The sequence below is a fragment of the Arvicola amphibius genome, chromosome 6 (assembly GCF_903992535.2).
Source record: "Arvicola amphibius chromosome 6, mArvAmp1.2, whole genome shotgun sequence".
NCBI classification, from domain to species: Eukaryota; Metazoa; Chordata; class Mammalia; order Rodentia; family Cricetidae; genus Arvicola; species Arvicola amphibius.
This window is the reverse complement of record NC_052052.2, coordinates 45950490-45965464: the sequence shown is the minus strand read 5'-3', so window position 1 is coordinate 45965464 and position 14975 is coordinate 45950490. Positions and strand designations below refer to the sequence as shown.

At 42.5% G+C, this 14975-nt stretch overlaps 1 protein-coding gene across 2 annotated transcripts in view; it reads left to right on the top strand.

Moving 5' to 3' along the window:
* Lepr (leptin receptor) overlaps positions 1-14975 on the top strand; it is an 82448-nt gene that overhangs the window by 24744 nt on the left and 42729 nt on the right. For both annotated transcript variants that reach the window (XM_038333026.2, XM_038333024.2), the window contains exons 4-5: positions 1891-2014; positions 13419-13624. In XM_038333026.2, coding sequence (XP_038188954.1) covers positions 1891-2014; positions 13419-13624 — 330 coding nt within the window. The remainder of the gene's footprint in view (positions 1-1890; positions 2015-13418; positions 13625-14975) is intronic.

Here is a 14975-nt window from a genome sequence, read left to right as displayed (position 1 = left end):
ACCCCCAAATAGGGAAGAATAGGCATACCTAAGTAAGGACTCTTGTGTGGTGTTAGTTGGATTTCCCAGTAGATATTAATGACCCTTCAGTCCAGATAATTCTTTAGTCTGACAAGCCCTGGTCTCTATACAGTACTGAAAGAAATATCTTTATCTGTAACTCTAATATCTATCTCCAGCCTGTCATAGTGGCACATGAATGGTAAATCAAGAGGACAGTGAGCGCCAGACCAGCCTGGGCTACAAACCAAACAAAAGAAATCTGCAGATATTGTCAGATGTTCCCCCATCTACCTGGTTTAGCACTTTACCCGGGAAAAAGCATCCTAAGTTGAAATCAGTTTAAGAGTAAGAAAGGATTGGAGAGATGGCTCAGTGGTTAAGAGTACTTGCTGTTTTCACAGAGGACCTGGGTTCAGGGGCTCAGTGGTCAAGAGCACTTGCTGCATTTGCAGAGGACCTGTTTTGGTTCTTAGCACTCACGTCAGGAGACTCACAACCACTTCTAACTCCAGTTCCAGGTGATCTGATGCTCTCTTCTGGCCTCTGTGGACATGCATGTCTTTGGTGCACTTAAAATCATGCAGGTACACACACACATACAGAGAAAGAGAGAGAGAGAGAGAGAGAGAGAGAGAGAGAGAGAGAGAGAGAGAGAGAGAGAGAGAGAGAGAGAGAGAGAGATAAAACAAAATAAATCATTGCAAAAAGAATAATGATGAAACTTAATTTTTTTATAAAACTAGATTTTAAAAACAACTTAGTAGGAATAATTCCAATTGAGTTCACAAATGTTAATAACGCTTTTTGCTTATTAAGGAAATAGCTTAGCTGATCCATTGATTATTAAGTATACTAAGAATGAACAAGATCTTAATAATGAGTCTTGAATGATAAAAATGCCATTTCTGATGGGAAATCATTACCATACTATGCATTTCAACTCTTTAAGTGGATAATAAGTAGTTAACATTTAAGTGAATTAAAGTTTTTGTGACTAAAATGAGGAAGGTAAGTAGTGGCTTTCAAGGATTTTAATTTGTTCTTCTTTCATATAGGATTCTCCTTCATACAAGGTCCCCCAAAGCTAGAAATAAATATGTTAGTGTTGTCCTAAGTTAGTTTTGCCTTGTGAGTCATATATGTATTTTTAAAGATTTACTTTCACTTTTATTTACACACACACACACACACACGCACACACGTGTGCGTGTGCGTGTGTGCGTGTGTGTGTGTGGGTGTGAGTGTGGGTGGGTGGGTGTGGGTGTGAACGATGGCACATGTGTTTGGTTGCCTGTGGAAGCCAGAAGGATGACCTCGGGTCCTGGGGATCTGGAGTTACAAGTGGTTACAGGTCATTGTCTTGATCTATTGACCTAAGATAAGTAAGTGAGTCTTGTCCTGCTTACGTAGCTTGAGATTAAAAACAAGTTGAGAAATGGTAACTGGATTTAGTTCTCTGATTTAAAACAGGTTGGAGCAAGGTGGGGAGGGGGAACACTGAGGTACTGAGCAGAGGGGTTGAAGGTCCCGAATGGCTTACCCAATCACACTCCAAATAGCCTGTTTTCCCCCCTCTCAGAATGGGCAGTGGAAATAGTATCAGAACACTGCTAAATTCAGTTTAGTGCTTCTCTTTGACTGGGCTGTTGAGAGCGTTTCTCAGGTTTAATGCAGTTTATTTTTATTATGTATGTATTATGTATTTATGGTTTTATGGTTTTTCAAGACAGGGTTTCTCTGTAGCTTTGGAACCTGTCTTGGAACTAGCTCTTATAGCCCAGGCTGGCCTCGAACTCACAGAGATCCACTTGCCTCTGCCACCCAAGTGCTGGTATTAATGGTGTGTGTCACCACTGCCTGGTTTAATGCAGTTTATTTTTAATGCAGGTGTAAACTGGGACATCGAGTGCTGGATGAAAGGGGACTTGACCTTATTCAGCTGTCACATGGAGCCATTGCTTAAGAACCCCCTCAAGAATTATGACTCTAAGGTCCATCTTTTATATGATCTGTGAGTACCGATGGGATTAATTTGGCTAGTCATCTGACCTGATTTGTTTAAAGCACAGATGCAGGTTATTAACCCCTCCCACCCCTGCACTTTCTTTGCAGCTGTGCACATTATAAAAAGTTGTTTGTTTGCTTTTACATCCATCTCCCCCATTAGGTGTCCCCTTTCTCTTCCTGTTTATTTAGGCGTGGAGACGCTGCAGATGGGGATGGACATACAGTCTAAAAGAAATGTGGACACTGTCAGGTTATTCCTCTGTGTGAGCTGGCTAATGTGTTTATTATAGGAATTACCCTAATGTTCTTCCCGACACATCCCTATCCACTTGCTGACTGAGAGAGGTTGTTCACTGTGTACAAACTCTGCATTGAAAACGTTGCCAACATGAATGGCTTTAAACAACTTGATATTGTCTTTAGGAAGATTTTAAATGCATGGGTAGCAGTTGGAGGCCTGTCAGTAGGACTGAGGTTTTATTGAAGGCCGGATATAATGAAGAAGGTGAAGAGGTGCCTACTTTCTAATGACCTGGTAAATTCACAAAGCCAGCAGAACTCAGATGCGCCATGGCAGGAGGACTTGGGGTTTATAGGCTGCCGCCCTGAAGGAGACTCCTTCTGTGGTGGGTAGCTGGATTATAGATGTGTCCAGGAGAATACCGAAATTGAACGAGCTGGTAATGTTTCAGTAGTGAAAGGGGACAAGGAAGAAAGTGAAGGCTCTAGTTTTCATTTTTATATGGATTAATTAAACCATCATAAGAACACTAGATGTTTTGTAAGCTCTCTATTTTAGAGATTCTGTAAGGGTGCAAGGTGCCTAAGATAAAACAAACCTTTTACTTCCATCCTTAAAAATATCTATACAGTAAGAGCTGAAAGATAGAGAGAAGAGCCTTGAAAAGCCATCTTCTGGGCAGGGCACAGACACTGCAATCAGGAACTCACAGCACCTGTGGTTGCCTACACTGGGCCTGTTCAAGACTGGCTCTGTCCATAGTCATTCATGGATGTGGGAGGGCTTCTTGGGGCTCTACTTGATATATTAGTGACTTTTTTATTTCTGTGATAGGACATCCTGGCCAAAGCAATTTATAAAGAAACAGAGTTTAATTGGGCTTATGGTTTCAGAGGCTTAGAGTCCATGATGGGAGAGTGAAGGAATGGCAGCATGAACAGTTGAGAGCTCACATCTTAAAATGCAAAGTTGGCAATAGAGAGCACAGGGGGAATGGTGCAAGTCTTTTGACACCTCAAAGCCAACCCCTAGTGACATACTTCCTCCTACTAAGCCACGCCTCTTAATCCTCCCCAAACAGTTCCACCAACCGGAGCCAAGTATTCAAAGATATGTGTCTATGGCAGCCATTCTCACTCAAACTACCACATCCTCTATGCTGAACTAAGAGCTACAGATGGAGTCTGGGAGAGGAAGAGTCATTGTCTTTACTTATGTAGCCACTGGTGAGTCTGCCAGGCCCCAATCAACAGTTCAAACCCATGATGGCTCTGGTTAAGCTCAATGGGACACAACACAAAATAAAAAGAGTTGACTATAGGAAAAGGATTTGTGAGGAGGGATAGGGGTTGGCAGAAGGGAGTTAAGAAAGGGTAGAGTGAGAGCAATCAGAATGTTTTACACACATGTATGGAAGTGTCAAGAAACTAATAATTGACTAAATATTAAAAATTCAGAAGTATTATTCAGCGTTTCTCCCTAAAACCAATAACACAAGTTCTATTATAGTTTTTTTTTAATTAGTAATTTTCCACTTTTGTCTCCAGTCTCATTTATGTATTATGTGGCTCCATCTACTAAAATTTGCAGAGCAGTCCTTTTTAGTAGTAGAGAGACAAATATTCTTTATCTGGTCCAGGTGTTTTGAAAGGCATCTGCTTATGACTAAGCACAGCTGTCCCATCTTCGATTCAGAAGGCAGCTGGTGAAGGGACACCTGCTCTTAAAACACAGCAAAAGTTCCAGTGCTAAGAACCCAAAGTCCAGCAGCAAGTACTGGTGATAAAAGGAAAAAAATGAATGTTTGTGAGGCCTCTAGTCCATGCCATATTTACTTACTGGCTTTACCAAAAATGTGTACTTTGTTGGGTGGAATTGAAGTTGTGTTTACCCTCATGACCATGTGAGCTATTAGGTACATTCAGCCCTTCTGTGGTCTCAGTCAGGGGCTAAAATGATTGGTATGGCCATTCTTTTGGCACATATCATTCTGCTTGTATAACAAAAGGAGAATTATTTTTTAATGATTGAATAAAAAGTCCTAGACTTAAGAAATCTGCAGCTATAATTTAGGTAGGGTTTAGTTGATATCTTTGAGTCATTCTGGCCAAAGGGGGCCACTGATCTGACAATTAATTCTAAATCCAAGTAAGAACACACACTTAATCTACTGACTTGTAAGTATTTTATTAGCTCTTCCTATACATCTGATAGCAGGAAGCCTTTATTACTGACTATCTTATACATTTCACAACCCTTGGCAATTCATCTGTGAGCCACAGGCAATGGGCCTTCATTTCTGTTAGTTCAACATGCACAAAACATTAATGTGGTGGTTTGAAAGAAAATGGCCCCCAAAGGAGTGACACTGTTAGGAAGTGTGGCCTTAATGGAGAAAGTGTGTCACTATGGGGCGGGCTTTGAGGTCTCTTTTCTCAAGCTTCACTCAGTGTGACAGTCAGTTGACCTCCTGTTGCCTGCAAGATGTAGCGCTCTCAGATCCAGCACCATGTCTGCCTGCACGCTGCCATGCTCCCCTTCATGGACATAAAAGACTGAACTTCTGAAACTGTAAGCAAGCCATCCTCAATTAAATGTTTTCTTTATAAGAGTTGCCATGGTCATGGTGTCTCTTCACAGCAATGGAAACCCCGACTAAAACAATGAAGTATAATCCATCATATACATATACTTAACGAGATATATTACATGATCATCTCAGTTGAAGCAGGAAAGGCCTTTGACACAAAGTGTGAGGAGACATATGTATGAAGAACCTGCAGTGAATCCCAGTCCTTAGTATTGTTACCTCAACGGTTAATTAAGAAGAAAAGAAAATCTCAAAAAAAATGTAAAAATGAATGCCATGGGAACAACTTTAAGGAAGTATCAAATATGTAGAGTTACTATCTTCCTTTCTGCGCTAGGTGATCAGTTCACCGTGACCTTGGACTCTGTACACATTACAAAGGGAGAAAGCTGTTGTTTGCAGTTGTTCCTCTACAGAAGTGCACCCAGTGACACATTTCCCTTCTGTGCTCTATTTAACGAGTCTGAAAATAACGAATGAGAGTCAGTGTGGCACGGGTGGTGCCTGCTCCTGCATGGCTAAGTTAGCCATGGTCCTTTATCTTTAGTACATGCAGAAGATACACTTTTAGAAATACTATGTCCTTACCTCCATCTCTGCCTTTATTGGTAACTAATAATTGCCACGAAAGAACACTGAAAGAACGGATTTGACTGAGTCCTTGTCCCTAAGACAAACTGCCTCACCAGACACATGTGAAAACCATAGTTAGAGTCTACTTAATTCTCCGTTTGGGGCAGGCTAGTGGGGGAACCAGCTAGCCAAATCTAGTAGATTTCAAAAACACTGGGTGTGCTGGTTCAATTTTTGTCAACTTGACACAAATCTGGACATACTTGGAAGAGGGGCTCTCAACTGAGGAACTGCGTCTATGAGATTGGCCTGTACACATGTCTGTAGAGCATTGTCTTGATGGCTGGTTGATGTAGGAGGGTCCATCCCTCGGTGGACGGTGCCATCCTCTGCAGGTGGGCCTGGTTTGTGTAGAGATCAAGCCAATGAGCAGCTTTTCTCTGTGGTTTCTGCTTCAAGCTCCTGCTTTGCACTCCCAAGGTGTCTTTCCCCCCATGGTGGACAGGAACCTAGAAGCCGAATAAACACTTTCTCCCTCGAGCTGTTTTTAGTCCGTGTTTTTTCATCACAGCAATAGAAAAGCAGACTAGAGTCATGGGGAGAGTGACCATGGCTGTCAGTGGAAAGTACTTCTGAAAGACAAGTGGATAAATCCCTGACCTCTTTCTAGTTGTTAGGGCATTGAATCTTAACCTTGCTTGCTCAGCCTCCATGGGCATTTGCTGTTTGTGGGCATAACCTGCCAGGATTCCCAGACCTTTGGCTTGTGTTATATTCTATGTACGCTATGTCCAGAGCCAGCCTTCTGTGTATGTATGTGGGGGGTGGGGGTGGTAGGGCATTGTAAAATAGTCTACTCAGAACCGAAACTCTGTGAGTTATCTTTGCCCATGGCTAGGAAATTAATTTTGGTGTTGGGTCATGAAATGGAGGTTGCATTTATGGATGGGGAGCTCTTTGCCTCTTTCACCAGTAGGGGATGTCTACTTCTCAGATGCTTATGCCCAGAAAGGTAGTTTCTGCTGAAATGCTGTGGGGTTAGAAGCCAGAGAGAGTATATGTTGTATTATGTCTAGATACTGATTCCAGGCTGTTGGTTTTGATTGAGTGTCATTCCCGGGTCTTTGGCTTCTAGAATCAATTCTATTCGGAAGACTACTGCAACATCTCTGAATGCTTTGGCAATGCTCTTATACACAGTGTGTTATGCAGCATGACTTTATGGCCAAGCTTCCTTATTCAGAAATGCTGGTACTTGCTTTAAGACAGTAATTAAATGTATCATTTTATTTTAAGGGAATCACCATTTGTTCCATCAAAATTCACAAGCAAAATCCTTCAAAGGCTTCCATGTGTGAAAAAAGTGTGTTTTTCCAGGAGCTAAAATTTGATGTTTAAAAAGGATTTAAAAACCTATAAATATGTCCTCAAATGGACAGCATTGTTTGAGCTCAGTTATTAATGTTTGTCTGAGAACCTGAAGGAGAGATACGCTAACAAATGTGATATGCTGGGGCTGCTTTAGACATTTATTTTTGACCAGGGAGGAAGTTCTTCCTTTCCTTTGTGAGGTCCCTACTGTGAGCCTCATGTTATGAGTGTGGGGAAATAGTGTTCACAACAGGATTTCCCTTGGTTATGTAAGGAGACTTTTCTTGGCGAAACTATACACACTGCTATTCACTCCAGGTAAGGAGCCCACGACAGACCGAAGTAAGGATACCATCAAAGTCTGCCTTGATTAACCAATGAGTTTTATTGGGGTTACATACAGGAATATGGGTGGGGAGTTACACGAAAAGAAATGACAAAAACAGACATACCACCAAAGCCCACCTCAGTATGGGTGACAGCGTAGCAAAGTCAGGGACTTGGAAAACACTGCATACCTGCAGGCAGCTCAACAGGTTTTCAGTGACTCAGTTGATCTAAACCCCTTTTAGTCGTCAGTCTGGCTGATTTCTCTTTCTTACTGTTTACTCTGGGAGGGAGGGCAGGACCTAGTAAATCTGGTCAGTTTCAGGGACTTCCTGAAGCTATGTGAGTTGTCTACCTTCTGGCTTAAGGAACTCCCCTGCAGGATGTTTCCGCCTGGTAGGAAAGCCCTACAGAATACCTTTCATTGTGGAGCTGACAAGGTGTTGTAAAAACATAAAATGCTGCAGCCAGGTTCGGAATTGTGGACATGTAATAAAAAGAGGCACACGTGAACTAAGAGGAAGTGGAGAGCTTTTGCGAATGCCCGAGGCACAGATGGCAGAGCTGGAAGATTGAAGGCTGAGTGCGGTTGAGCTAGGAAGCCAGTGAACACGGGAGCAGCGTCCAGGTCAGGTCGAGAAGAGCTGCCTGCCAAGTCACGCTGGGGAGTGACTTTGGACCTTCCTGGCTATTAAAGGCAGCTTCACTTTTTCCACTCCCTGGTTTTCGATCAACATTTGGTGATTTCAAAATCCACACACACATGAGCTTCAGAGCCTTGACCGGCCTCACTGTTCTTCCCGACCCCGCCTACTGGACTTGTCACGTGCATTCTCCAGACTTGGTCAACACTTATAAACCTGCTTTTCCTAGAAACCTAATACGAAGAATCCCACACCCTGGCCAGCTTTCCTTTCAGCCACGCTAGTCCTGACCCTCTGTAGCTTCAGGAATGATGCCCCATGAGTCTTGGCTTCTCTCTCTTGAGGTACTTGGTCTCATTCTCTGGGACCTTTCTTTTTTGTCTCCTTTATGAAAGACACCCGTGTCTTCTCCTGAGTTTTTCCCTGACAGGTCGCTTCACTGGACATAGTCAGACTTCTCTGTGTTTGTGTCCAATATTGATGTAAGTCAGTCTTGATTGTTTTCCTCTCTACAGGGAAGTGCCTGACCCCACATTACCCACAGGACTGGTGGGAAGGCTCTGGATGTTGCTTCACCAGGGAGAAGCAGAAAGATTTTTCAAGGAAAGTTACCCAGAGTCATGAGGCTTTCCCTACCTCACCGACCCTACCACAGTTTCCAGATTTATTCTACAAACAGATAAGCCCTTCTCGCTTCTGTTTTTTCTCAGATGGCGTTTCTCGACTTTGACTTATTTCTGGAGAGACTAGATACTACATAATTCCCATGGCCTAGTAGTGAGACAGATTTTTGCTAGCTGGTAGGACAACAAGGATGGCTCTTTCTCTCATGAACTTTGGGCCCTAACTTCTGCTCCTCTGGTAACGTAAGAAAGGGAAGACCCTCCTTAGCGTTTAAATTGCTTTATTGAAAAGTGAAGGTATCTAGGCTCCATGGAGGCCCACTAAGGCAAACTCCTTCCTCCTGGTCAGAAGAACAAAAGTGAAGGTCTACCTCTTGCCCTGGGGAGAGACCTGACCTTCTAAATGACCTTCTTCAAAGAAGAACAAATAATCTAGTTGCCCTGTCAATCACTGGGCCAGTAACCTATTCTTCACTCATTGACACCTTGTCAGAAATCTGATTCATGGAAAGACTTGCTGAGACGAGGGGCGGACTAATTAGCCTCTTAGTGAGGTAGTCTGCCTTACCCAGAAGCCCCTTCACCACTCAGTGGTTTATGGAGCCACTGCCTGTTCACTTTTCTGAGTTACCCAGAAAAATCATAACTCCTTTTTTTTCTTTCTATTTTGGATACTGGCCAAATCCTGGCTCTCCCTGGCATTCTGGGTTTTCCCATTTTTTTCCCTCTGAAGTTCACCTCCATATTCTACCATGCAGCTGCTTGTTGACCTCCAAATGCTTACCTCCCCCTCTTCCTCTTTTTTATCTCACCCCCCTTAACCCCTGAGGTGTACAGCCTTCCTGCCCTGGTGCTTTTCTCTCAAATCCCACCAAAATTATCCTTGAGCTTCCTGCTGAGTCTCCATTGGGATGTTTTATTAACAGGCTCAGAACCTAAAGGGAAACCTCAGTTTCCCTGGAAACACTGGTTCCTTTTGTTTAATGGCTCTTTTCTTTGTTATCTTTTCTCTTACAAAAGCAAACTGTGAGAACCTTCACCATGTTCTACAGGGACATTGATCAGGGAGGGTAGTCCCTTTGGTCATGGCTGTTGCTCTCATTGGTAATGCAGATGCAGAGGGCCAGCAAGCAAACTGCTTCCTAGGACGAGGAAATATTTAGAAAATCAAGCATGAGCTGGTGAGAATCTAGCTGATCGCATACTTGGGAGGGGCTTAGGGTAGTTCAGACCTACCTTTACATTAATTTATTTGTGTGTATGTGTACACACGTGTGGGTATGTGTGGGTACGTGTGTCACAGCACAGCCATGGCCAGAGAACTTGCAGGGGTCAGTTCTCTTTTTCCACCACATGGGTCCCAGAAATCAAACTCAAGCCATCAGGCTGATGACAAGTGCCATCTATTAGGATTAGGGGTGAGGGAATTTTTGTTTGTTTTTGTTTGTTTGTTTTCCGACTTGGAGATGTTGACGAACAGGGAGGGTTCTTTGACTAGCTCCATCTTTCAAATGATATAGCCAACTGTCTACCAGACTTGGGCAAAGGCACGTTTTCGTTTTGAGTTATGGGACATTGTTGTCATTCCGGGGGTGTCCCCAGTTGAGAAGGAAACACCAGTGGGTTGGTAGAGGGCACAGAGATGAACCACTCAGGAGATGACTTCAGGGAACATCGTCTACTTTATTGCATGGGAGCAGCCACTTATATATCGGAAGGAATCAAAGCAGGCTCTGAATCGCCCGAGCTGTCTATGGTGGGGGAAGTTTCCAGAATGCAGCACAGGACTGGGGAACTTAGGCAGCACCTGGCGCTATCTCTGAATTGAGGCGACAGAGAGGGATGCAGAGGATGTGAGGGGACTCATATCCATGGGTAAAGTGCTTGAACACAGGACATGGACTGTGGACTCCTGAGCTGAATATCAGCCTCCTCATGAGCTTGGATAAGAAAAACTTGTAGAAGAGAAAATTGATTGCCAAGGGCTGTAATCTAAATAATTAATGGAATATATATGCATATATATGTACATATTATATATAATTTTGTTATTTAGACAGGGTTGCCCAGTGTAGACCTGGCTGTATTAGAACTTGCTCTGCAGACCAGGCTGGCCTCAAACTCACAGAGATCCACTTGCCTCTGCCACCCAAGTGCTGGGACTTGGGTAGTGTGCACCACTACCGGTCTGCTTGTGGTGCCATTTTTTTTCAGTTCATGCTATGAAACTTCAGATAGTCAATTTGCAAAGCTAATGTGGGTGAAGTTACTCTTCAAGAGCTCCAAACTGGGGTTGGCTGTCATCTTTCCTAAATTAAGACCTCAGGTGCCACTCTTTGGTGGTATTTTTTATACCAGGTTAGCATACACATGGCTTAGAGAATGCTGGTAATTTTATAGAGAAATTTCCTGGGAAGAAAAAAAAATTGTACCATTGGTCAGAGGATGGAATGTACCTTCTATGAACCATGTCTGGCTCTTAGCAACAAATTTTGAGTTCTAAATACTTATGTCTCTACCTAAAAAATTTTGCACAAGGTAAGGTTTGTAAATACGCCAGATTTAAAATCAATCTGACAAATGCTTTTGCATCATTATTCACTTTCAAGTCAAGTTTGTTCATATATCTAAGAATTAAACAGATTGTAGCAACCTGTGTGTGTGTGTGTGTGTGTGTGTGTGTGTGTGTGTGTGTGTATGTAGGTCAGAGTGCAACAGACCTCACATCCCACTACGTTTGAGCCAGGGTGTCCTGTTTCTTGCTGACAAACCAGGCTAGCTTGTGTAGCCATTCAGCTTTATTTTGATTTGTCTTGGAATAGCATATCTTTTTCTAATGCTCTCTGTTAGTAACTTCTGAGAACTTCTGGGGAGTCTCCTGTTTCTCCTTCCATTTTGCACTCAGAGTACTGCTCACAATCACATCCAGTTTTTCAAGTGGGTTCTTTGAGTTTCAAATAAGGTCCCTGCGATTGTTCAGCAGACACTTTACCCACTGAGCCATCTCCTCAGTCCCCGCCCTCCTCCTCTTCTTCACGCTGTGCTTAATTCTTAGATGTATGAATAAGCTTTACTTGAAAGCAAATAAGAGCTAAATAAGCAACAAATTACATATTTGAGTCTACTTTCTCATTGCCCTATGAGAAATTCTGCTGCTCTTGGTGAACATTGTCCTTATGTGTGAGGGATGGCTTGTTTTGCACAATTTGGCATTGCTAAATGTTGGCTTGCTGCAAGGTGAACTTACTATGGTTAGCGTGTGGAGGACCAGTCCCACTACATGGGTCAAGTTGGTTGACAGCGTTGTTCAGCTCTTAATCCCGAGTCATTTTGTTTACTTGCTACATTCATTATTAGAGAATGGTTAAATTTTCCACCAGTAGCTATTACTAAGCTTATTTTTGCCTGTTATTAGATAAATACTTAATATTACTTTTAGTGACCCCTCTCCACATTTTTTGTTATGAATGATCCTCTTTACCATGGTAAATAATTAATGCCCTGCATTCAACTTTCTTGACGTCAGTGTAGCCATTCAGCTTTATTTTGATTTGTCTTGGAATAGCATATCTTTTTCTAATGCTCTCTGTTAGTAAATTTGCATTTTAATGTTAAAATTGATTTCTTATGAGAGGTTTGTAATTGGGTCTTTTTTTTCTTCTTCCCACTTTGCTACTGACTGCCTTCTAAGAGAAAGCTATTTGCATTTAATGACTCTAACTCTATTCCCAAGCCTCTGTTTATTTTCTCATCTCATTATTTCTTGTCCTTTTCTTTTCTCCATTTTCTTTTTCAAAGACAGGGTTTCTCCATGTAGCTCTGATTTGCCTGAACTTGCTCTGTAGACCAGGCTGACCTCAGACTCAGATCTGTCAGCCTCCGAGTGCTGGGGTTAGAGGTGTGTGCTACCACTGCCTGGCTACTTTCCTCCATTCTTGTAGGTTATACATACATACGTGCGTGTGTGTGTGTGTGTGTGTGTGTGTATACATATATATAGAACCTAAAATATATCTGCATTTTGTGTACATTAGTGTGTTGCCCACATGTATGTCTGTGTGAGGGTGTTGGATCCCCTGAAACTGGAATTACAGAGACTTGTGAGCTGCCATGTGGGTGCTGGGGATTGAACCCAGGTCCCCTGAAAGAGCCAGTGCTCTTAACTGCTGAGCCATCTCTTTAGTCCCTCTTTTAAGTTATGTTTTATGATTCCATTGAATCTTCGTTACTGACTAATTATTTTAGTGGCTTTTGAATTAGGACATGTCTTAGCATCTAAGTAACCTTATACCACTTGGTACGTCATATGACATTTCAGTTGAACACTCCCAGCTCCCCCAAGTTAGTTTGATAATGTCACATACTTTAGTCTGTGTCACACCCTGTAAATACATGGTTGATACTTTTGCTTTAATCATCAAATAAATAAATAAAAATCCTCGGAGTTAAAGTTCATTCCTTTGTGTGATAGCAGATTCAATCTTCTTTTATTTTCTTGTGTTCACAGCCTTTGTTTCTTTTTAAAAATTTTTAAATATATATATATACACACTTATTTATTTATTTATTTATTATTTATTATGTATACAATATTCTGTCCGCATGTATGCCTGCAGGCCAGAAGAGGGCACCAGACCTCATTACAGATGGTTCTGAGCCACCATGTGGTTGCAGGGAATTGAACTCAGGACCTTTGGAAGAACAGGCAATGCTCTTAACCTCTGAGCCATCTCTCCAGCCCCACAGCCTTTCTTTAGCATTTCTGCAGCACAGATCTGAAGGCGATTCTTTAAGTTTAGGGATGCCTGGAAAAGGCCATTATTTCGTATTTGTGTTTAAAGATATTTCCACTGCTGTGGTATCTTAGAGCAGTGGCTTTTCTTTCTTTTTTTTTTTTTTTCTCTGTGGCCCCTTGGCTCATGCCGCCTTGATTGACAGTTCATTTGCCCTCTCATTTTTGTTTTCTTCGCTGTCCTTTCAAAACCCTGTCCAGTATCCCCACCCCCACGCTCACATTTCGCTCTTGTATTTAAATGCAGGCCTGAAGTCACAGATGATTTGTCCCGGGCCCCCTCGAGAGACAGTTTTCAAGCCCAGCAGTGCAACTGCAGTGTTCGGGGCTGTGACTGCGATGTGCCAGTGCCAAGAGCCAAGCTCAACCACTCTCTTCTGATGTATTTGGAAATGACATCTGCCGGTGTCACTTTTCAGTCCCCTCTGATGTCAGCGCAGCCCTCACTGGGTGGTAAGTTGTGCTTGACTCAGAGCGACAGTGACTCTTACAAAAAAGTCAGTCACGCGAAGGGGTTGAAAGGTTGCTTATGGGTTAAAGATTGTCACTGGCTTTCATCACTTTGAACAATACTGGAAATCATGGGAAATGTAGTACTGGGGTTTCCACAGGCAGCTTCTCCTTGTGTTCATACATAGTCATAGATGTCTCTAACCTTAGCACCGAAGTGATCCTTTGAAGCAGCCGGGGCCTTAGCGGATGGATATGTATTATTCGACTCTGTTTACATCTCGGATAACTATTTCTGAAAATTATTAGAAGCATTTTTACCTGAACTTGTTCCTCCAAGAAATCTGTCTTAGGAGTCATGTGTGCAAAGATTATTATAGGGGCTGGAGGTGCCATGGGGAGCAGGGCAGGGTTTCTACTCACACAGCAGGCCCGTGTACTGAGCAGAGGCAACCACTGATCAGTAAACAGTCAGGCCATCCGCACCACAGCCAGAGTACAAGACAGCCTCATATGGATGGAGCGCCCCATTTTCTTATTGCAGAGATCCTCAAGCCCCTTCAATAAACTTAAATAGTTAGTTAATAGATACGAATAACACACACGTATTAAGGTACTTACTTAGTTTTATATGCACGCTGATGTACATTGTATTCGATTGTATGTTACTCAGCAGCGTTACTGATTTTTGTTTCTATTTCCTGAAATGTCAACATACAACTCTTCATAGGTGTGCATGTGTGTGGGCAGGTCCATGTGGAGGTCAAAGGTCAATGTGGGGTTTCTTCCTCTATTGTTCTTCCTTATTTTATTTTTTGTGACAGGGTCTCTCACTGAGTCTGGAGCTCCCTCCCACTTTGGCAAGACTAGCTGCGTAGGGAGCTCCAGGAATGCACCTATATTTGGCCCCTCAGCACTGGGACTGTAGGAAACACCACCATGCCTGGGCTTTGTGTAGGTGCTAGGGATCCAAATCCATGTGATAGGCGCTTTACCAGCTGAGCCACCTCCCCACCCTCTAAGCAACGCTGCTTTTGATTCACACATCTTGGTGTCGCTGGAAAGACTTGTCCATGTATCTGTTACAATTTTCCATACAGTTCCAAATGTTGCTTCTTTTTGTATGCCTCAAGATGTTTCTTTTGAACTCTTGTTAAACATTTTATTTTAACATTAGGACTTTCAAGTAATTTGTTCTCTAGAGATGTGGGCATGACTTTGTACAACATAGTGATAATAACAAACAAGCAATTCAATTGTGAAATTATGTCATGGGGAAAAATGTTTACATACTTATTTAGCATTATGTTTTTATCTTTGCAAAGCTAGTTCTACCTAGTCATTTTAAAAAGAT